The sequence below is a fragment of the Dipodomys spectabilis genome, unplaced genomic scaffold (genome assembly GCF_019054845.1).
Source record: "Dipodomys spectabilis isolate Male_0828 unplaced genomic scaffold, ASM1905484v1 ptg000009l, whole genome shotgun sequence".
Lineage (NCBI taxonomy): Eukaryota > Metazoa > Chordata > Mammalia > Rodentia > Heteromyidae > Dipodomys > Dipodomys spectabilis.
The window spans coordinates 28,950,145-28,974,892 of record NW_024870686.1 but is presented as its reverse complement, the minus strand read 5'-3'; the positions used below and the strand labels follow the sequence as shown (position 1 = coordinate 28,974,892).

The following is a 24,748-nucleotide window of genomic DNA, read 5'->3' as shown; positions in this document are numbered from 1 at the left end:
GGATTAAAGAAGCATATTAATTTTTTTGTCTAAGACTGAGACTCCATCTCCTATCTGATGCTTTACATTCACTGGCAGACACTCTTATCACCTGAACTATGCCTCCAACCCCTAAAATTTTATTTAATCATAATTTTCTTTTACAGCATTTACCTCATTGCTAGATTTGCAGTTTTGTTATTTTGGTCTCTGATCTTTAAGTATTTTTTTGGCTTGCATAAAATAGGTAAGCTTTTCACTTGATGTAAGCATGAGAGACAAAGCTAAGAATGTTAATAAACAGTGAATTTATTAATAACATGAATTTCTAAATTCATATTAATAAAGTACCACTACTGGTAATGCATTTATTTCTCAATTCATGAATGTTCATCAGAAGATTCAGTCTGTGACAGAATTTTGAGCACCTCAGAAGGATTTAAGAAACATTTGAGAATTTAGAGTGAATGAGTTTTAATCAGCTCATGAAATTTAGGTGTTGCATAAAAAGGAATTACTTGAGAAAGAAATATTTCTTTACAGATGGGACAGAATTTTAATGAGTTTTTCAAGAGATACTTAAAATCAATTATTGGTAATAAACAGTATTTAGCAGAATCTCAGTACACTAGGGAACAAAATGTAGTGGGTCCATTTTATTTGTATAGGGAAGGTTGTTTTTGAAGTGCTAAAAGTGTGTTGTGTGTCATTTTACTCTTGTGGCATTACTTCATGAAGGGCAAAGGGGCTTACATGGTGCTTGGCTTGTTGGCATGGTTGAGAAAAGTTTTGGTTAAGTTATCTCAACAAGACTATTATTCTAGAGAAGTCATCAAAGAGGAATTCCTGTGTATCCTATCTATTTCAATCTGAGAGATATAAATGTACAATTATACATCAGTCTTTTGCTCTAAAACTAAGTATGACCAGTGGATTAGACACTCATATTTTCTTTTTTCTTTTTTAACTGTATTCTCTCTTCTTTCTTGGTACTGAGGATCAAACCCACCTCAGCTTAAATTGAGTAAGCCGCTTTGCCACTGTGCTACATCCTAGCCCCACCCATATATTCTTTCTTGAACAAAACCCACTATAGAAATTCATCAGCCTTAATCTTTCAGTCTTCCTTTTTTTAAAGTGAATTTCTTGACAAGGAATCTTGGTGCAGAGGCTTTTTTGAATTATATAATTTCTTTTTAATTCCTCCCACGCCTTTTTTGAATTTTTTTTGCAGTCACAAATGATGTAGTCTCACTAAAGCAATCAACATAATTTTCAAAGAAAGAATTTACATTCACTTTTCATTGGCTGCGACATAATTATTTAAACTGTGTAATTTCAATAACAAGCATAGTTGTCATAAACAGATCAAACCTGTGAGTTGGTAAACTGTAGTTCAGCTCGAGGAACACAAGCGTGCAAGCACATTACAGGGTACATGTAGCTGAAGGCATGAGAAGAGTTGTTAATCAGGTACGTAGGTTAAGTAGAGGATGTTAAGAGTCCTTGTGCTGTATATTTCTATTCTGTTGTATACATACACATTGACATTAATCCAGTGGATATTGTTTTAAAAATGGATATATAAGGAAGTTACTCTATCATTTAAACAGACATTGATGGGCATATCTGCCAACCACTTGGCTCTGTGCTAGAAAAAATGAGCAAGGTAGAAAGCCTAATATAGAATGTACACTTTGATTGGGATTTGTATCCTGTTGGCTTTCCTACTAGTATGAAGGTCTAGAAACTACTTTGTCAGCTCCTTTAGCAGTGATCAGACTCCTGAGAAATAGCTTCAACTAGTCCATGTTGGCATGTGAGTTGGCATTGTATAGAAATGAATATCCACATGGTCTAGAAATGTGAAACACATTTTTTTTTTTTGCCACACACGTACACACAGGTTTTTCTTGTGTGCATTATTTTGGAATCTAGGTACCTAGATGGCAGATTTTGTTGTAATTAGAGGATCATCGAGTGACTGTGCATTCATTGGGAAGGTGCTTAGTTTAGAAGGGCGAGGAGGGAGAACCCTACAGAACAATTAGTGAAAAAACTGTTTCCAGTGATTTTGAACCATGAAGTCCTGTGTCTCTCCATATAACATGATGTTAGGGTGGAAAAAATTCTGACAAATACTTGTTCTTCAGCTGGGTGCCAGTGGCTCACGCTTGTAATCCTAGCTACTCAGGAGGCTGCTGAGATCTGAGGATCACAGTTCAAAGCCAGCCCTGGCAGGAAAGTCTGTGAGACTCTTATCTCCAATTACCACCAGAAAACTTTAAATGGTGCTGTGGCTCAAATAGTAGAGCCCTCACCTTGAGCTGAATTGCTGAGGGACAGCACCCAGGACCAGAGTTCAAGCCCTAGGACTGACCAAAAAATAAGTTGTCCTTCAGATACACCACTGCCTCCCCTCTTCTACACCCTGCCCCCCCTCCCCGCCCCCCCGCCATCTTTCCTTTTTAACCATCCAGTAGTTGTCTGGTTTTGCTCCCAAGCACATGAGGATGTAGCCAGCTCTTCTAGTTGTAGTGGCTCATTGATATGGTGATTCTCAATCAGAGAGCAGAGGCCTGGTATTTTATATTAAGAACAGTATTATTTGGCATTGGTGGCTCATGCCTGTAATACTAGCTACTTAGGAGACAAGCAGGAAAATCTGTGAAACTTGTCACAAAGTGGAGCTCTGGAAGAGGAGCTGTGGCTCAAGTGGTAGAGTGCAAGCCTTGAGCAAAAAAGCAAGGACAGTGCCCAGGCCCTGAGTTCAAGCCCTAGGACTGTCACCAAAAACAAAACACACACACAAGCACACTACAAACAACAGTGTTCTGAAAGAGGTTATAATTGTACACTTGATTAAACTTGGATTAAAAAAAATTTGTAGTGCTAAGGATTACATTTTTGGCCTCATGTATTCAAAACAAGTGCTGTGTATCTCCAGTGCCTCGATTATGTTTTGAGTTAATTGTGTTCTGGATCTGCTCCTCCAGTGTTGCTTTTCGGTCATCTTGGTGAGATAATATAGTTAAAAGTTTCCCAAGAATGAGAAGAGTTAACACTTGAGTGATGCTTATCTTCAAGGAGAACAAAAACATCTACTCTGGTCTCAGGATAAAATCATTTAAATCAAGTGCGTAGTGTTGCATATTTAAATTGCTGTTGAACAATTTAGAAAATAATAGTAAGCACTTCGACTGGTCCTCTGCTACAAAGATTCACGCCAGTAGACCCTGACTAATTATCATATTAGAATTATGAGATCAACTCTTGAATTTACTGTTGATTTTAAGCATATCTTTTTTTGGGGGGGGAGGGTCCAGTTGTGGGGCCTGAACTCTGGGCCTGGGCGCTGTCCCTCAGCTCTTCAGCTCAAGGCTAGCACTTTACCACTTGAGGCACAGCACCACTTCGGCTTTTTTCTTTTTACTTATGTGGTGCTGAGGAATCGAACCCAGGGCCTCAAGCATGCAAGGCAAGCGCTCTACCACTGAACCACCTTCCCAGCCCCTTAAGCATATCCTTGACTAAGACATTAACCTTTCTGTTTGTCAGCTATTAAATTAAGCTAATAATGCTTTGTTACATCATAGAAGTGCTAGTATGAGCCAATTAAAACTTACAAAAATATTAAAAGGCTCATGAATACTAGGAAGAAATAAGAAATGGAATCTGAGGATAGTAGTTTGCAGCCAGCTTGGCAGAAAAATCCATGAGACTCTTATCTCCAATTAACCACAAAACAAGAAAAAAAAGGTTGGAAGTACAGCTGTGGCTCAAGTGGTAGAGCGCTAGCCTTGAGCACAAAAGCTCAGGGACACTGCACAGGCCAAGATCAGGCCCCAGGACTGGCCAAAAAAAAAGTGGAAAAAAAAAAGAAAAACTTGACCACAAGAAAAAAACCTCAGTAAGATTGGAATACTAGGAAGAAGTGAGTCCTTTGGCTTTTCCCTTACTCTTTTTATTTTGAGTCAAGAACATAAATTTTTTTTTTTTTCAAGTGCTCTACCACTTGAGCCACAGTGCCACTTTTGGTTTTCTGGTGGTTAATTGGAGATAATAGTCTCACGGGCTTTTCTGCCCGGGCTGGCTTTGAACCATGATCCTCAGATCTCAAGCCTCCTGAGTAGCTAGGATTACAGGTGTGAGCCACCGGCACCTGGTTATAAAACAAATTTTTAAGTACATAAAATAAATTCTTTAATGTTCTCTCAGGTCAATGAATCTTACATTTTTGAGTGAGTGTGGAGATGGCATTCTGGGTCAGTTGTGTTACTATACCATATCTTTGATTTATAACAACTTGTTCCATTGGTTTGACATGTAGTGGCTGAAGAAAAAGTGATATTTTTCCCAGTGGAGTTTGTGAATGGCTATTGCTTTTCCATTTGTGTTCTCCTTTACTTATGAGATATAGAGTAAGGCATTTGGGAGCAAAATCATTTCACAGATGGTGTGCTTAGAAAACACAGGTTAGATCTTGAAAAAAAAACACATACACACATGAAAATCTCTTTAACCAAACTTTCTTAATTAGTGGTTGTTAATGAGACATCATTGGGAAATTCTGTCATTTTAGTGAATATATCTGATACTGTAATGCCCTAAAATATTTTAACTTGGTGTTTTGTCACAATACCAGAATAGTGGGTACCTAAGTTTATTATACAAAAGCAAAACATTTAAGCTATTTACACTTTGGTTTTGATGTTCATTTGCCCTACAACATATAAATACAAAAATTTCATATTTATAAAATAAATAGAAAATAAGATATAAATAGCTTATTTATGTATGCATTTGGTTTGATTTCAGGGCTTCATGCTTGCTTGGCAGTATCTTACTATCTTTTAAATCTGAATTTGGGCATCATAATTTTAGTTTATTTAGTTTTCTAGAACTGAAGTTTGCTTCAATACTCCTTGCAAGGCAGGTGCTCTCCCCACTGAGCCATGCCTCTAGCTGGAAATCATAACTTTGATAAAAGAATGTTTGACTAACTAGAACATCTGTTTCCTAGTTAGACCATTTCATTTATATTTTACTCCATATTAGAGTATAGAAAAGATTTTTTTTTTTTTTTTGGGTCCGGTCGTGGGGCCTGAACTCTGGGCCTGGGCGCTGTCCCTCAGCTCTTCAGCTCAAGGCTAGCGCTCTACCACTTGAGCCACAGCGCCACTTCCGGCTTTTTTCTTTTTACTTATGTGGTGCTGAGGAATCGAACCCAGGGCCTCTTGCCTGCAAGGCAAGCGCTCTACCACTGAGCCAACTTCCCAGCCCTAGAAAATATTTTTTTTAAGGTTTGTTTTTAAAATTTAGTGTGGAAGTCAGTTGTGGTCAGCTACTTAGTAGGAAACATAGGGTTCTTATGACAATATCATCTTATAAAGTGATGTGAGTATCAGACTTGAAGAGTTTAAGCACTTGTTTGAGACAAAGGTAGGTACTTGAGTAGCGTTAGTAATTAAGTGGTCTGTTAGATTTGTATCCTTAAAATATATGATTTTTGAAGATAGGCTCATTTTGAGATTCATCTGTGGTATATAGAAGCATTTATCTGGGCTGGGAATGTGGTTTAATGGTAGAGTGCTTGCCTAGCATGAAGGAAGCCCTGGATTTGATTCTTTAGTACCATATAAACAGAAAAATCGAGAAGTAGTGCTGTGGCTCAAGTGGTAGAGTGCTAGCCTCGAGCAAAAGTAGCTCAGGGACAGTGCCCAGACCCTGAGTTCAAACAGGACTGGCAAAACAAAACAAAAACAAAAAAAATCTATTTATCTAAATGCTGGGTATGGCTGACTTAATCCTAGCTACTCATGAGGAAGAGCTCTGAGATCATAGTTTGAAGAGCCCAGGTAGGAAAGTCCTTGAACTCAGGGCCTGGATATGCTGACCTTGAGCTCTTTTGCTCAGGCTAGTGTTCTACCACTTTGAGCTAAAGCTCTACATTTGGTTTTCCGAGGGTTAATTGGAGATAAGAGTCTTAAGGGCTTTCCTGCCTGGGCTGGCTTTGAACTGCCATCCCCAGATTGAACCTCCAGAGTAACTAGGATCACAGGCTTGAGCCACCAGTACCAGGCCTGGATACAGTTTTTTAAAAGTTCTATATCTTGAAACTTCATGTCTTCATCACAGAGTTAGTCTAGTAAAATTGCTAGGCTTTTGATAATCTGGTTTACATACAGTTTTGCCTTTACTCTCAGATAGCCACAATATGTGAAAACTGTTTCCTGTGAAAATGAGTATAACTGTATCACTAACGTGTTCATAGTATTAGTGAATATTTTTATTTTGTTTTCTTTTTTGAATTTGTGGTCCTCTTGCTATATCATTCTGAGCAACTGAGATTGTATTCATGTGCTACATTAAGTGCTACCATATTGGGCTTAACTTTTTGTTATGTGTTTTTCATTTTGTATTCTTTGTTTTTCCATTTTAAAAACTGTTTAATAGTTTACTTTTTAATAACTTTTTAATGTGTTTTATTATGACAGTTTCAGGGCTTATAAATGAAATTGATTTATTTTATTTTATTATTATATTATTATTTTTTGGGGGTGTCTGATCATGGGGCCTGAACTCTGGACCTGGGCACTGTCCCTCAGCTCTTCAGCTCAAGGCCAGCACTCAACCACTTGAGCCACATCTCCACTTCTGGCTTTTTTTTTTCTGCTTATGTGATGCTGAAGAATCGAATCCAGGGCTTCATGCATGCAAGGCAAGCGCTCTACCACTACCTTCCCAGCCCTGAAATTGATTTATTTTAAAGGGCTTATTTTAGTATTACATAACATGGGAATTAAAGATCCACAAAAAGTGGCTCATGCCTGTTATCCTAGCTACTTAGGGGACTGAGATCTAAGGATTGAGGTTTGAAGCCATTCTGGGCAGGAAAGTTTATGAGACTCTAAGTTAACCATAAAAAGGCTAGAATTGGAGATGTGGCTTAAGTGATAGAGTGCCAGCCTTGTGAAAGAAAAAGTAGATTCTGAGTTCAAGTCTTGGTACCAACACACATACACACAAAAATCAATTGATTTCTGGTTAATGTCTGAGTAGGGTGGAGATTTTTGAGATAGTGTGACATAGTATTTTGCTATATAATCCAGGCTGGCCTCAAACTCTTGAACATATTGCCAGTGGAGTGAGTGTGTGTGTGTGTGTGTGTGTGTGTGTGTGTGTGTGTGTGTGTGTGTGTGTGTGTGTGTGTGTTTTGCAGGTATTAAACCTGGGTCCGTGTGTGTGTGTGTGTGTGTGTGTGTGTGTGTGTGTGTGTGTGTGTGTGTGTGTTGCAGGTATTGAACCTGGGTCCGTGTGTGTGTATGCACGCGCGTTTTGCAGGTATTGAACCTGGGTCCTCATGAGTGCTAGGCAAGTGTTTTACCACTAAGCTCATCTACAGCCCTTAGTTGTGGGTTTTAAGTTTTTTCCTTCAGTGTGCTGTACTTTACATAGTCTATATTTTAAGTGTTTGATTTGTCATATTTTAACATACATACCCCCCCTCCAATACTACCATCCAGAAAAAAGTGCTAGAGATCAACAATGACCAAATCTTGACCTGAATGTATATTGTTTATAAAAATTGTTGTTTCAGTAGTCATAAACTGCTTTCTTATTCTAATTTACATATATTTATACCATATATTATTAAAAATTTATTATTTTCCAGTCCTGGGGATTGAACTCAGGGCCTGGACACTGTTCCTGAGTTTCTTTTGCTAGACTAGCACTCTATACTTGAGGCTTAGCATCCTGGCTTATTCCGTTTATGAGGTACTGAGGAATCGAACCCACGGCTTCATACATGGTAAGCAAGCATTCTATTAAGCCACATTCCCAGACCTATTTATATTTGATAATTAATGAAGCATGAGGTTCTTTTCTTATCTTTATTATGCTGCTTTATTATGTTGCTTTTGTAAGTTACCTGATTACATTTTAATATTTGGAATATTTATCTAAAGAGAAAGCTACCTTAATATGAGTGATATGGAACAGGATATTGTGAGGGAAGAGAAATAGTCTTAATATTCCATTGTCAGGGGATTGAGTGTTTAATTCAGTCCAAGAAAAAAAAGTCTTGAATTAGAACTGTTGATGCTCACATGGTTAGGAGCCATGGACCTAATCATGGTTAGATGATCGTATAGCTTATTCAGTTTTTCCAACAACTGTGCTGCAAGGTAGATGTTGTCTTATCAACTTGAGCCATGGTGAAAGGAGCTGCAGTTTAGAGAGAAACCTTGGGTTAAAAATAATAGCATATGGGGCTGGGAAGGTGGCTCAGTGGTAGAGTGCTTGCCTTGCGTGCATGAGGCCCTGGGTTTGATTCCTCAGCACTACATAAGCAGGGGAAAAAAAGCTAGAAGTGGCGCTGTGGCTCAAGTGGTAGAGTGCTAGCTTTGAGCTGAAGAGCTGAGGGACAGCACTTAGGCCCAGAGTTCAGGCCCCACGACTGAACCCTCCCCTCCCCCCAAAAAAAAATTAGCATGGGGGCTAGGAAGGTGGCTCAGTGGTAGAATGCTTGCCTTGCATACATGAGGCCCTGGGTTCGATTCCTCAGCACCACATAAGCAGAATTAACTGGAAGTGGCGCTGTGGACAGTGCCAGAGCCCAGAGTTCAAGCCCCATGACCGAACCCACCCCTCCCCCCCCCAAAAAAAAGCATAGCTGGGCACCAGTGGCTCCCACCTGTAACCCTAGCTATTCAATAGGAGGCTGAGATCTGAGGATTGCAGTTCAAAGCCAGCCCAGACTGAAAAGTCCTCATGAGATTCTTATCTCCAATTAACCACTCAAAAACCCCGAAGTGGTACTGTGACTCAAGTGGGTAGAGCCTTGAGCACAAAGAGGCCCAGGAACAGTGCTCAGGCCCTGAGTTCAAGCCCCACAACTGACAAAAATAATTCCCTTCCCTTTGGACAGTTTTCTTCCTTGTTTGTTTTCAGGTCATTCCTGACACTTTAAATAAACTTTATTCTTCTGATATAAATGTAAAATGACGGATAAAAATCCACTTCTCAGCAATACACTTAAAATGAAGTTAACAGTGAAGGAGTGATGAGTTTCACGTTTGCATGTTTTCTTAGACATCTGGACGCATTATGTATGGAGCCGCTAGATCTCTTGATCTCTTTTTAATAAACAATTGATAATGACCCAGGATTTAAAAGACTTCCTACATAAATGATTTCTACTCCTGGAGTAAGTGCCAAGTTGAAAATAAACTACAGATCCTAATAGCCAACCAGAAGGAATGTGCTTGTCTAAGAGAAACATCTTATGTGTAATTTGGCTTGTCAAACAACACGGAGTAGGATGAAAGCATTTTACTTTAAAACGTGCAGCTGGTGTAAGGGTGTCACATAGATGCTGGCTGTTTGGCTGGTGTGTCTTCCTTGTCCGGCATCCTGCTTGTCTTTACTAATCAGTGGTCCCCTCTCCTTGTTTTATTACTGAAGGCATCTTCTGCATATAGTATGTAGCCTTTAATTTGTCTGAATGTGTTGAAAATCAACATATCTGTAAAGATGAAAACAAATTCTGTTTTACAGAATGATAGCATTTTAAACTAGGTTTATTTAATTAGCATCAATGTTCAACGTAGTTTTAGAAAAGCACAATAAGGGGCTGGGAAGGTGGCTCAGTGGTAGAGTGCTTGCCTTGCATGCAAGAGGCCCTGGGTTCGATTCCTCAGCACCACATAAGCAAAAAGAAAAAAGCCGGAAGTGGCGCTGTGGCTCAAGTGGTAGAGTGCTAGCCTTGAGCTGAAGAGCTGAGGGATAGCGCCCAGGCCTAGAGTTCAGGCCTCATGACCGGACCCAAAAAAAAAAAGAAAAGCATAATAAGAGTACATTGGTTGGTGGTTTCTATTTTATTACTGATGACACAGTTTATCTGTTTTAGTCGAAAATAAGCCATGGGGTGACAATTGCATGATCTTCTTTTTTAATGATGTTTAAAATCTGATCTCATAGATCAGAGGTTTCCAGATTTCAATCATTTGTGTGGCACTGTCAGGATGTGAATAAATTGAAATGCTTAATATTTTTCTCTACACTGAATTTCTGCTTACAGAAATTTCTTATGAAAGAATGCCTATATTATTGAATATACTTAGTTTTCCATATATTTTTATATTACTATATAAAAATGGAAGGTAACTATTAAAATATATTTCTATTCATTTATATTTTTAGCCTTTGAACACAAGGATGTCTGTGTATTGTCTGAAGTAGTCAATGTTGCTCACATAGTAGGCTCTCTCTCTCTCCTCACGCCAGGTACATAACCTTAGGCAGGTTACCCAGCTTACACAAACCTCTGTATTCACTTGTGTATAATGGGGATAATGAAGTATTGTTGGCTGACAAGTGCTTAGGCTGTGCCTAAGCCAGCAATTACTCACTAAGTAGCAGACTGTGAGAATGTATTGTTGAAATGGTGATTGTTTTTATTAACCTGATGAAAAGGAGAACAATGGAGAATTAGAAATTATGCAAGCACTGTCCTTGTTTACCTAGAGATTAGTGAAGAAATTAGAATAATAGACTAAAGAGGTGGCTGGTTTGATTGTATCTCCACTTTTTATGAGTGGATATATGAATTGGAAATGTGATTAATGTCTCTTGAATTGGGTTTCTTTATCAGACCAATCAAGAGGCATCATTTGATCCCTAGTCATACAGCTCCCAGGCAGCCTGTGAGGGGTTTGGATGGAATATTTGGTTCATCTGAAATGGTGAACATTTCATTCTGTTTATTTAATGCATAAAGTAAGCGAGGAAGTTGGTGTGGCCCTAGCTGCTTTCCTGTTATTATGTGTGATGGATGGCCACGTCATGTTAGCAGGTTGAGACAATTAGTATTTATTCTTGAAGATATATGTAATTAATTGCATAATTATGAGCTCTTACAGTTCAGTCCTAGTAAAATTACATCACAGAAGTGAGGCAGTTTTAAAGGCTTTATTGACAAAAGAAAAATGCTAATAAACTTGTTATATATTCAGTTCATACTTATGATTAATATTTACCAAGCCTAGAAACATTTGACTCATTACTGCCATTTGTAAGAAATTATATGAAAAAAGCTGGGCTCACACCTGTAATCCTAGCTACTCAGGAGGCTGAGATCTGAGGATCATGGTTCAAAGCCAGATGGGGCAAGAAAGTATGTGAGATTCTTATCTCCAGTAAACCGGAAGTGGTGCTGTGGCTCAAGTGGTAGAGTACTAGCCTTGAGCTGAAGAGCTGAGGGATAGCACCCAGGCCCAGAGTTCAAGCCCCACAACTGACCCCCCCCCCCAAAAAAAAAAAAAAAAAAGAAAAGAAAAAAAAAGAAATTATATGTAAAATTTCTAGCCTCACAATAGAAATAACTTAAAACTTTTTTTTTTTTTTTCCTGAACTAAGGCTTGAACTTTGGGCCTTACGCTTGCTAGGCAGATACTTTCCCCTTTGCCCTCCCTCAGTCCCTTTTGCTTTAGGTCCTTTTTGCTTTAGGCATTTTTTAAAATTTAAATATACATTTTATTCCAGTATAGTTTTAAGATCTACAAAGAAGCTGCAAAATTGGTATTGAGAATCCCTTATGTACACATTACCCATAGTTTCCTAGTATTAGGGAAGTTTCCTACTCATATGGCACATTTGTCATCACTAAGGAGTTTAGGCATCTTTTGAGTAGGGCTTTTCATGTTTGCTGTGCCAGCCTGGATCACGATCTTCCTATTCATGCCTTCCATGGAGCTAGGATGAGGTGTGGTCCACCACTCCAAGCTTTTATTGGTTGAGATGGCATCACACACACTCACTCACACTCACACACTCATATTTCAAACCTCCATTCTTCTCATCTCTGTCCTCCAAGTAATTCATATCATAGGTATAAGCCACCACACCCAACCTAAAATAACTTTTATACTTCTACCCTTGAGGACTTAGGTGTGTTCTAGGTCTGTGATTTTATAATTTTGTTCAATTTGCATATCCTGATAAGGTAGATCGGGACTTGATAAGTTAATTACTGAGTCAGAATACATGTGCATTTGTCTTCATGAACATTGATCAGTGTGCACTCCCACCAGCTTCGTATAGCAGACCTGTTTCTGTTCAGTCACTTTTTCCTCCCTGTGTTTCTGGGCTCTCAAGTACTTTGAATGCTATTCAACAGTGCTGGGTTGTCTATGGGAAAATGCTGATTAGATGGGTGATTGTTACTGCTTGTGGAAATTTCACAGGATGAATATTACGCTGAAGACCACTTTCTGGATTGTGTATGTTTGCTGAATTAAATGGCTGCACTGTTAAGCATATTGGAATATGCTTTTACGTTGCTTCGGAGCACAATTATACCAGCACAGGGAAGCTTCCAATCCAAAAATTATCAGCAAATTAAAGCCTTCCATAGAGATTCATTCTCATAACATACATATTATGCAAAAGGTTTGGCTGTAACCACATTATTTACACTTTGTCTTACTTAACATTCAGAAGGGAAAGACATTATTATCTCTAGATGCTGTTTCCTTTTTTTTTCAGAGAATGATAGAGTTGTACTAAAGCATAAAAAGTCTAATTAAAGACTATACTGTTGTGTATAATGTGTATACCACATACACACACACACACACACACATATATATATATATGTGTGTGTGTGTGTGTGTATGTATATATATACACATATACATCCTCTGAATTCCAGAATGAAAGCTTCTATGCTTTCAGGCCCCAGGACTGACACCGGAACTGGGTGCTGTCCTTGAACTTTTTTGCTCATGGTTAGCATTTACCACTTAAACCACAGTTCTACTTCTGCCTTTTTGGTGGTTAATTGAAGATAACCATGGACTTTCCTGCTTGGACTTGCTTGGAACCTGGATCTGAAGATCTCAGCCTCCTGAGCAGCTTGGGTTACAGGCATGAGCCACATGGACATCTAGTAGTCCTCTCTTTCTTCTTTCAATTTAGATCTTATTATACAGATTTGGGACAATTCTAAAAGATACTCATAAACTATTATGTTACATAATTATTCTTTTTGTGCTGCAAGATGGTATATAGAAAATAAGTCCTAAAGGAATTTGCAAAATTGTTTTTTATGCTGATGTAATCTTTTCTAAAATTGGCTTTTCTAATAGTTGATTTTTTTGGCCTTTATTTATAAAAAGCACCTATTCAATAACTTTGTAAATGAGGTTTTCCTCCCTAATTGGATGAAAGTAAGTAATGAGGATGGTACCATCGCAGAGATCATACTAAACTTACAGGCCTAGTTGAAAAGGATATTGGATGTAGTATTTATGACAAAACTAGTTAAATCCTACAGAATAACCTATAATTATAATATAAAATTGCTTAGAGTTACTCATAGATTTAAAGATATTAAGTATTTACCTTTTATGTGTTCCTTTTTAGTACATATATCGCACTCTAGAGATAGTGCAGGTAGTTAGAGACCCCTGTTGAATTTAGACTTGTCCTGCCTTAAGGAAGCAGTTTGTGGCATTAGTCAGATAGTGGGAGGATAGACCTTCTACCAGACAAACACCCTGCAGCAAGGAAGCAAATCCCTTTCTGTTGAACCATAGCACCCTCTAGCATCCTAATTTGTGTTGTTAAAATTCAAAGGAACATAGCAACTCATACTTAGCAAATGAACCAGTAGTAATATGATCTGATACTTTTTTTTTTTTTAAGTCAGTCATGGTGCTTGAACTCACAGCCAGGGCTCTGTCCCTGTGCTTTTTTACTCAAGGCTAGGGCTCTACCACTTTGAGCCACAGCTCTACTACCAGTTTTGAGGTGGCTAATTGTAGATAAGGGTCTCATGGACTTTCCTTCCTGGGGCTGGATTTAAACTGTGATCCTCAGATCTCAGCCTTCTGAGTAGCTAGGATTAAAGGTGTAAGCCACCAGTGCCCAGCTCTGCTAGTTTTTTTTTTGGTTCTTGTGAAGAGACCACCCTTAAAACATTCCACGGAGAGTATGAAGAGTCATCATCTTTTCCCGCAAATGTTTGTTCCATTTGTTTCCTATAGGATATTTGGGTTTAGTGTGGGTCATAGCTGTAGACCTCTTGTACTCTAGGAGAAGAGGTAAGTAGACAGCATTTTCCCAGCCAGCTGCCTAAGCAGATTCACTTGTATGTTGCAGGTACTTCTCCCAGCAGCTGGTCTGTTACAATTACAGGATGTGAAGAAGACTTGCTGTGAATTTTTAGAATCCCAGCTTCACCCTGTCAACTGCTTAGGAATCCGGGCTTTTGCTGACATGCATGCATGCTCAGACCTTCTGAACAAAGCCAACACCTACGCAGGCAAGTAGAGAAGATCTTATTCACTGTTGTCTTTGGGTACAATTCTTCCGTCACATGGGGAAGGTACATCCTGATCTGGATCTGGTCTTTATCACAATACATTTAAAATCTTAGAATAGTAGCACTGCAAAATTGAAACATACTCATGAAATACAGAACTTAAAAGCATTTGTAAGTTGGTATTGGGACTGAATAAAGATTAGCTAGTTTTTTTTTTGTTGTTGTTGTAAATACTGACTTTCTATGTATTTTTCTTTCTGATTGTCTAATGAATAGGTGTGTGAGAAAGTGTTCATGTCTTTACATATATATATTCTTTACACCTTTTATTGCATCCATGAGAATAGTTCAGAGCTTGAAAATCTCCAGAGCAGTACAATGTAGATGTCTTGCAGTGGAGTAGGAAAGGAGGTCCAGGAGGTCCCATCCGTGGGCACCCTGTCCTGAGGTTTTCCACGCCCGGCTGTTGTGGCCGGCCTGGTGAGGGAGCCAGTGCTGCTCTGCAGGCCCCACGGCTCCACCACTGTGGGGAAGAGGTTGTTGTGAGTTCCCAAAGGTTGCTGAGGATTGTGTGTGAGTTTATAAACATTAAAACTATATATTGGAGGTTTCCAGGTTTTGTTTTGTTTATCATCATCTTTCTGGAAGACAAGCCTGGTGGCAGTTACAATCTACTGTTGGGACCTTGGGGACTTTCCTGTGTCAACTTAAACTGTCGCAGTTGCAGAGGATTTGTATCTCTGCTTGGCTATTTACAACTCAACAGGCTAGGGGTGCGCAAACCCCTATGGTAGAAGGTAACAAGGAGTCTCAATGTGTCTAGACCCCTGTTTAAAATAGTCCAGTTTTAGTAAAAACACATTTGAATTAAGTGTATTCAGACTGTATCTTATTCACTGTAATAGTTATCCTTAAAATATTTTCTGCAAAAAAGTTTCCTTTATTTGTTTACCCTTCTGTTATTTAGACTAGCAATGGTTGCTTAGGGTGAGTATCTGTTTCGACTTTGTTTTGTTTTGTTTTTGGGTCCGGTCATGGGGCCTGAACTCTGGGTCTTGGCGTTGTCCCTCAGCTCTTCAGCTCAAGGCTAGCGCTCTACCACTTGAGCCACAGCGCCACTTCCGGCTTTTTTCCCCTGCTTATGTGGTGCTGGACTCGAACCCAGGGCCTCATGCATGCAAGGCAAGCGTTCTACCACTGAGCCACCTTCCCAGCCCTGAGTATCTGTTTTGAATACTGCTCTGTTGACAGCAACGTACGTTGAGTGAGTGGCTTTAATAATAGTATTGCTAGCCTTTCCAATGTGATATGCATACTAAAGAATAGAAACTGATTAGTCCAGGGTTTATTTCAGTGTTCATTGACTGATACAGAAACCCCTCTCCTTGGGTGCTATATAAAGGATGCTATATAGCACCTCTTAACTGAATTCAGGCTGACTTGAATGATACTTCTTAAAGGCATTAATCATTTTTCTGTTTTGTGCTCTTCATTTATGCCTTAGTTACCAGCATGTCGTCTTCGCTTTGTTGACAGTTTTTCTGGGTGAGATGAGTTAGCTGTTTTCAGGTTTCACCCAAACTGCCTGTGTTAATTGAACTAATGTAGCTGTACATGTGATTGTTTTCCCCCTAGAGATTCATAGTATTGAGAAACAGAGAATCACAGATTGTTAGCACAAGTAGGAAGCTTATTAGTTACCTTGCCTAACACTTCATTATAATAGTTAGGAAATGACAATCATGCATATATTTATTTTCCCAAGAGCACTCTTTATCTGTGAAGGGTGGGGTGCTTGTACCTCTTAGACACCGTTGTTATTCATGCAGTTGCTTTCTCTTCCCTCTGATGGGATTTTATCTTAGGTGGGACCTAGAGATTGTGGAGACATTGTGGCATTTAGAAATCAAATAAAAGTGGTACTATGTACCTTATGACAGGATACAAAACAGAATAAGATTTTACACTTACTGATTTCACTGGAGTTGTTTTAGGATAAGAGACCTGACAAGTTATTCACTCAATGTGACAAATCCTAGGGATTATCTTTCATTTGCTAATAAGTTTATTTGTTAGAGAGAAGCAAAGAGAAAAGTTCAAGTGATTTAGAGAGAAAAGGGAAATTCTTTTTTTTGGTCCTGTCGTGGAGCCTGAACTCTGGGCCTGGGCGCTGTCCCTCAGCTCTTCAGCTCCAGGCTAGCGCTCTACCACTTGAGCCACAGAGCCACTTCCATCTTTTTTCTTTTTGCTTATGTGGTGCTGGGGAACTGAACCCAGGGCCTCAGGCATGCAAGGCAAGCACTCTACCACTGAGCCACCTTCCCAGCCCAGAAAAGGGAAATTCTTATACACATACATACACATACGGAAGAATTTATATGCAGATGACATATATGCCGTGTATATGTATAATGTATAGCACATATCAGTAGCACAGACTATATGTCTAGAAATTATGCTCCATTGCAGATACTACTACAATTTGCTCAGGGAAAGAGACTGACATTACGTGTCTATAGCTACTTAAGCTATATTTAGTGGTAAACTACTAATGGGAAATTACCAATGTCAAGATGAAGCTGTGTGTTGTAAGCAGTGAATTTGGCAATATGTGGGCAAAAGGACTGGAAGCGATGGTTGAGTTGGCAACAGAACTAGAGGTGGTGAGTAAAGCAAGATTGTAGATGTGAGCCAAGGAAACAGACTGAAAACTCTGAGGTGTCTTACCTACTCTTCAGCCTTGTATTTTCGTGCATGTTCTGTTTTTATAACATATTGCCTTGAGTAGTAGCTGCCAGGTTTTACTATATCCTATGAAGAAGCAGGAGGAACTTTAGACAAATACTAGGTTTGCAATGGTCAAACTACCAAAGATACTGGGATTTGGTTTAGGGTATATTCAATAATAATACCATATTTTTAATACTATCCAGGAAGATGTAAGATGAAAGTTTTAGTTTTTCTTGCCCAGGTTAGACCATAGCTGTTGTGTACATTTATCATCCTTGTGACAAAATAATTGAGGAGACAAATTTACCCTTATTAGATATATAAGGAGCCTAGCCAATTCTTTGATTTAGACTTAAAATGTATTGGAGACTTGGGACTCACAATTTTCCTGCTTCAGCCACCCAAAACATGTGATTACACATGTCTTACTATGCATGACTGGCTACCTCCTCTCCCCTTCTCTCCCCCTCCCTGTCCTTCATTCCTTTTTTTCTGTGGCAGTACTGGGGCTTGAATTTAGTGCCTTGTGTTCTCACTAGGCTTTTTCAGCCACATCTAGCACTCAGCCACGTGAATCACACTTTCAATCCAGTTTTTTTAGTGGCTAATTGGAGATGGTGTCTCATAAAATTTTCTCCTTGAGCTGCTTTCAAACCAGGATCCTCAAATCTCAACCTCCTGAGTAGCTGAGATCGCAGGTGTGAGCTACGGTGCCTGGATAGAAAATATTGGTTAAAATATTATTAGAAAAAAATATTATTAGAGCCGGGTGCTGGTGGCTCATGTCTTATTCCTAGCTACTCAGGAGGCTGAGATCTGAGGATCATGGTTTGAAGCCAACCTAGGCAGGAAAGTCCCCGTGAGACTCTTACCTCAAGTTGGCCACTCAAAAACCTGAAGTGGCACTGTGGCTGAAGTGGTAGAGTTAGCCTTGAGCACAAAGAGGCTCAGGGACAGTGTCCAGGCCCTGAATTCAAGCCCTACAACCAACAGCAATAGCAACTATAAAAAAGTATTAGAATGTAGCTAGAAAATCTAGAAGATAACCTAGAATTTTTATTAGTAGAATTTAGGAATCACAATAAGCTATTACATAATAGCACTGAGTTGTTTAGTTCATATTCTTTACCAGATAGAATTCTGTGTGCTTTTTAAATCATTAGGTCATTCTCTTCTTTTTTTTATTGTTAATGTTTTTTTATTGTGAAAATACTGTACAGAGGGGTTACAATTACATGAGCAAGGTAATGAGTACATTTCTTATCAGGCATTGTTGCCTCCTTTGTTTCCCCTTAGCATCCCTGACCTCTCCCCCCTACCAAAGTTGTAAAGTTCGTTTTTCGACATAACGTCTTGTGCATCTCATTGTTATAATGGGTCCACCTGTATCCCTATTTAAACAATTCGTTTTTTTCCTTCCCCTTCCCAAATTATACCAACATTCCCCTCCTTACAGCAGTCTTGAAGCTTTTTTTGTATGTGCTGGTCCTGTGGCTTGAACTGCAGGCCTGGGCGCTACTCAAAGCTAGCACTCTACTACTTGAGCCACAACTCCACTTCCTCTTACAGTGATCTTATTACCTAAGATACTTTTATTATCCTCTACTGATGTGGAAGCTAAGCTTTAGAGAAATTACATATTTGATCAATGTTGGATAAGCTAACATGTGGCAGAAATAGAATTCAAATATCTGGTGTCTGATTACAAAGCCTATCCTTTATGAGTTAGAGATGCTTTTATAGGAAAGGCTATTTTTGTAAATGATTTCTTCTTTTTTTGTGTATTTCTGTTTTTGTTTTTGGTGCCAGTACATGATCTTGAACTCAAGGCCTGGGCACTATTCTTTGCCTAAGGCTAGAGCTCTGTCACTTGAGCTATATAACTCTACTTCTGGCTTTTGGGGGGCTAATTGGCAATAAGAAATTCATGCTCTTTCCTGCCCAGACTGGATTCAAAGCTTGAGTCTTAGATCCTAGCCTTCTTAGTAGCTAGGATTACAGACATGAGACACTGGTGCTTGGCTCTTTGTGAGTTTTAAAATAACTGTATTAATAGAGTTTTTCCCATCTTTTGGAAGAGTGGACATACTTGGGATATCAAGGAAAGAGTTTTGTTTTTAAGAATTACTCATTTTACTAGTTTCAGGGAAGGAATTGAGGTATACAGCTATATAATTTTTATCTCCAAATAAAGTACTTTTTAGAATTCAGAATCATCTGTATAATAAGCCAGCATTTTTTCTTAAAGCTGTTGGTTATGTATTTAGTTGGCCAACATTTAAAATATGTTTTAATTGTGAAAATACTGTATAGAGGGGTTACAATTACATAAGCAAGGTTATGAGTATATCCCCTTTTTTTGGGTGGGGATCCAGTCATGGGGCCTGAACTCTGGGCCTGGGCGCTGTCCCTCAGCTCTTCAGCTCAAGGCTAGCGCTCTACCACTTGAGCCACAGCACCACTTCCGGCTTTTTTTCTTTTGGCTTATGTGGTGCTGAGGAATCGAACCCAGGGCCTTATGCATGCAAGGCAAGCACTCAACCACTGAGCTACCTTCCTAGCCATGAGTACATTTCTTATCAAGCATTGTTGCCTCCTCCTTTGTTTACCCTTACCCTTACCATCCCTTCCCATCTCCCCACGGCACTGTCCCCCCCCCCCCCCCCCCCCCCCGCACCAAAGTTGTAAAGTTCATTTTTCAACATAACATCTCATTGTTGCAATGGGTCCACCTTTATCCCTATTTAAACAATTTGTTTTTTTCCCTTCCCCTCCCCAAATTATACTAGCATCGAATACAGTGAAAACAGGGGTTATACTGTGAGGGAGGGACATACAAAGCAACAAAGAAATCATCTTATAAATATGTTAGAAACAATCGCAAGAAAGAAAAATCATTTGTATGGTTTTCAAATAAAGCAGAATTTTCTTCCCTACTTTGTGATATTCTATGGGCTTCTAATGTTTTATGTAACACATTCAAGTGTGTGGTTATGTGACACCATATACTTTTATGATTTATGTGATCCAAAGGTTATACATATTTTTTTAAATCTGAGATCAGGACTCAGTGTTTACACTCATTGGCAGGTGCCCTGCCACCTGAACCATGCTTCCAAGCCCAGTTGTACACATTTTAATACTGATAGTGTCCTCACCATGGAAGGGCTATTTGGTCTCTAAAACGTGCCATATAGAGCAGGGGTGATTCCACTAAAGTGAGTTTCCATCAGGGCAGCCTTCCCAGCTCTGCTGCTGTTCCACTGCATTGCAAACAGCACAGCTGGGCGTGTAGTGATCTGCCCAGCAAGCGTGAGTCCTTGAGTTCAAAGTCCCAAGACTGCCACAAAAACAAACCAAACCCCAAATCCAGCAAGATTACTTCCTGAAGGATCTCTGGGTTTGTTGAGGTTAGTTCTTACCCACAGGAAGTGCGGTTGGGTTTTTCCACTCTTGGGTTAGGTTAAGAAACATTTCTTAAACCAAGCACAACGGGGCAAGTTGCAATCCTAGCACTCGGGAGGCTGAAGCAGGATGATTGTCCAGTTGAAGCCCAGCCTGGGTGACATTGTGAGTTCTAGGCAGTCTGGGCTAAATAATGAGACCCTGTCTTAAAAAACTAGGGGAAAAAAACACCACAGTAGAAACATGCTGTGAAATGTTAACGTCTTTGTTAATAACTTTCCCTTTTAATTCTCAAACAGAGCAACATTTTGCAGATGTTGTAGTTAGTGAAGAATTTCTCAACCTTGGCATCGAGCAAGTGTGCAGCTTAATCTCAAGTGACAAACTTACCATTTCCTCAGAAGAGAAGGTATGTATATTTTTCTTTTCCTGATGTATAGTGACCCAGTATAAGAAAGTTTCCTGTCTTTATTTCTTTTTATTTAATAAATTTGTTACTGTAGGTGAGGAGTGATAGCCAGTAATCTTTGATGTAGAAGTTGTTGACTTCACTATGCAAATCACTTCTTAGAATGATTGGACATTAGAATTTTGCTCTTGATACCCACAGCAATAGCTTGAACACATTAAGCTATCTAAAATAACTACCTTTTGGGGAAAATGTGTCTTTGTACAGCCATATAACTGTAAGGATTGTGGTCCAAACTCCGTATTTCTACTAAAGTGATTTTACCACGTTTTGAATTGAAAGAAATTTCCCAGGGACAGAGTTTCGGGTAGTTTTTGATTGAACACCCTTGATTGTCTTCCTTGAGTTTGGTTTCCTGCAACTTAAACCTCATCCTTACCAGCACATCTTCCTGCTCTCCCTCCCTCCCCCCTCCCTCTGGATGCGGCACCTTTTGTATAGCTGGAGAGAGAAGCTTCTTTTAGTAAGCCATTCTTTGTTTCTTTTCCTTGGGGGGCTTGTGGTTGGTTGGCACATGGGGATTGAGACAGAAAAGCTTCTGAAAACATTATGCTTAAAGGAAATGGAAGGAGTTTTTCTTTTCATGTATTTTGCATTTAAAGTTAGAAGCACTCTTCTCTCTCAGGACAGTCATCCCACGTGGGATAAAAAGACATACTTACATCATACTCCTGCAATAGGAGAAGACGTTTAAAACTGATGTGTATAACCTTAGCATGCTACAAATACAGAGGATTGTATTACTGTTCTCATTTAATAGACACATACTGAGTGTCTGCCATTGACACTGATTTTCAGTCCAAGGTGTGAAATGAAATAGTTTTGTTTACGTATAGACTGATAAGGCAACTAGTGGAGTAAATAAATACTGTCAGGATATCAATGGAACATTTGATTTTTCTTGGGATGGGAATGAGGATTAGCATTCAGCTTGGTTTGGAGCTGGAGATGTATCTCTGTCACAGAGCACTTGCCAAGCAAGTACAAGGCCTTAATTCATTCTCAATTCTGAATACCATACCAAAAAGAAAACAAGAATGGCATGTTTGAGTTTGCCAGAGAAATAGGGATAGGTGGGAATGAGAAGAACATTCCAGGGGGATGGAATAGAATTTACAAATACTAACAGGCATGAACAGAATAATTTCATAATTGCAGTTTATTTCAGTTGGAGTTTAGAATACGTTTAGGAGGGTGATAGGAAATGAAATAAGAAGATGGCATATTTTCTTGGCTATGTTAAAGAACATTAACTTTATTGTAGTGATGAAGAGTCTCTCAGGGGTTTTATCAAGAGAAAATACCATGAGACCTGCATTAAAGAAATATCATGGGCTGGGAAGGTGGCTCAGTGGTAGAGAGCTTGCCTTGCATGCATGAGACCCTGGGTTCAATTCCTCAGCACCACATAAGCAAAAAGAAAAAAGCTGGAAGTGGCGCTAGGGCTCAAATGGTAGAGCGCTAGCCTTGAGCTGAAGAGCTCAGGGACAGCGCCCAGGCCCAGAGTTTAGGCCCCATGACCGGACCAAAAAAAAAAAAAAGAAATATCATGAGGGCCATTTTGCTTTATTGCTGCTGCCTGACAAGCCTCCCCAAATGTGGCATAAGCAGTAGCCATCTTATTATGTCTATTATATTTCATATAAGGCACAACAGGGACACCTCCAGTGTCTGAGGTGTCAGCCTGGTGGTCCAAATGTCTGCAGATACCTGCATGGTTCTACTGCAGCTGTAGATAAGAGGCTTCATTTCTTTATATGGTATCTTGTGTGCCTAGAGTACTTCTTTCTTGACTTGCCTTGCTTTTGGGGGTGAGGGGTTCCATGTCCCTTTCTCTTCTCTTTCTTTTCTGTAACTTGCTCGAATTTCCATAGCATGGTGGTTATAAGGAGCCTAAAATAGAGTGAGAGTCTGGTAGGAGGATATTGAAGTCATGTCAGTAGGCCAGACAATGTGGTGAGGGAAGGTAGAAGCAGGGCCAGGGAGAAGAGAAAACTGAGAAGCTGTAGATAGAATTAGCAGAAAATAAACTACCTTGTTCTCTTTATTTCTAGCACCTCACACATAGAAATACTTAGTAAATACTGTTGACAGTGAATTTGAGAAGGATGTTCATTGTAATGTGTACTGCTCTTTCATTGTATCAAAATAACCTATTTTCTAGTAATCAAACATTTGCATATGGTCATACATTTTTCTACAGTTACCTGATAATCTCAGATAGTCCACTCATCATTCTAGAGGAGATTATATAGGAAAACACTGTCTCCATATTAGCTTATTAGTTTTAGAAGTACATTTGAATAGTATGCTTTTCCTGTTTAGTTTGTAAAAAAATTCAAAACATGATATTGTATATTCTATTATATGTCTGAGTGGTATCAACCTATTCTATTAGCCCTGGGGTTTATAATTCTGTGGTCTGACATTTGCGTATAAACCCCCAAAAAAGGTAAAAGTTACTTGTAGTGGCACGTGATTTTCATTGCAGGATAATATTGCTTTACTTATTTTGGGTACTTTGTTCTAAAGGAACTTGAGGTTCAAATCTGTGTAAGTAGAACTTAACTTAATTTGGTAAGCTTACAACTAGTGAAATATGATATGTGTCACCATATCATAGCTACTCTTCAAGACAAGGAAGCCTAGATAATATACCTCATAAAATGCTTAGTAAATACCAAATGAAAGAGTACTTTTTAAGTACTTGCTAAATTCCATATATTAAAAGGTGAAAGAAAAAAGTGGAAAGAATATGTTCATTCATCACACATCAGGATTTTGAAAAAAAAATTGAACCATGGATAAACTCGGATGTCTTTGCAAGTGTTGTATGTAAAATGCAAATATTATGTGTATAAAATGAGCTTGATTGGGATACATTTCATGTATGTGTGGAAATGACCTACTGAATGCTAATAAAGTATTTTATATACATGCCTTGTATGTACATGTCTTCCTTTCTCCATATTTTCCCAAGGTGTTTGAAGCTGTCATAGCTTGGGTGAACCATGACAAGGATGTGAGGCAGGAGTTTATGGCTCGGCTGATGGAACACGTGCGGTTACCTTTGCTTCCCCGGGAGTATTTAGTTCAGGTACATGCACATGCAAAACTTACGAGTATGCGTAGTGTCGTGTCATTGACCTAATGATGACTAGTCCCGTCCCTCCCGCCCCCACAGTGATAAGAACTCCAGAATAAAGTTCCCTGAAATACAGGAAAAAGGACAGTAAAGGCGCATGCCATCTTGGTAGCTGCTGCCTTTTTTAGACCATTCCCTGTTCTTAGAACATCTCTGGTTTGGATAAACAAGTAGAGTAGAGCTTTTTGAGGTTGTAACTTAAGAACATGTGAATAAATGTGCCTGTGGCTCAGTATTACTGCTTTACATCTTCTTTGCTCTTTTCTTTTGATAGCCTCTTCTGATTCCCCAGCAGGAATGGAATTTCGAGATATGACCCAAATACTATTTAATCCTACTTCATAATTTCACAGTGACATGTATGTGGTTTCTTTGTTTCTAAGCTGAAGGAAAACAGGTTATTTGAAATAAATAAGACTAAAAGATTCTTACTAGTCCCTGAAGTATTTAAACTTTTCTTTCCTTTTTTTAACTATCGATCCTTTTTTTTAAACTATCAATCCTTTTAGGAACATACAACATTATTTTTGTAACTGAAACCATCCAAAGACACATTTCTTTATTAAAAGATTGGATCTGTGTATTTTGGGTTCCCTGAAGCCTTGTTATCTGATGTGATCTATTTTGGTCATCTGGTATTAAAATAAAGAACCCAAAACCCCTGTCCTGTATAGGATTTTAAGCATAGCCA

The 24,748-nt window shown here is 39.0% G+C and overlaps 1 protein-coding gene across 2 annotated transcripts in view; it reads left to right on the top strand.

Annotated features, from left to right (window-relative positions):
- Klhl2 (kelch like family member 2) overlaps nt 1–24,748 on the top strand; it is a 78,677-nt gene that overhangs the window by 32,938 nt on the left and 20,991 nt on the right. For both annotated transcript variants that reach the window (XM_042700713.1, XM_042700723.1), the window contains 3 exons: nt 14,146–14,308; nt 20,743–20,852; nt 23,893–24,009. In XM_042700713.1, the coding sequence (XP_042556647.1) occupies nt 14,146–14,308; nt 20,743–20,852; nt 23,893–24,009 (390 nt within the window). The remainder of the gene's footprint in view (nt 1–14,145; nt 14,309–20,742; nt 20,853–23,892; nt 24,010–24,748) is intronic.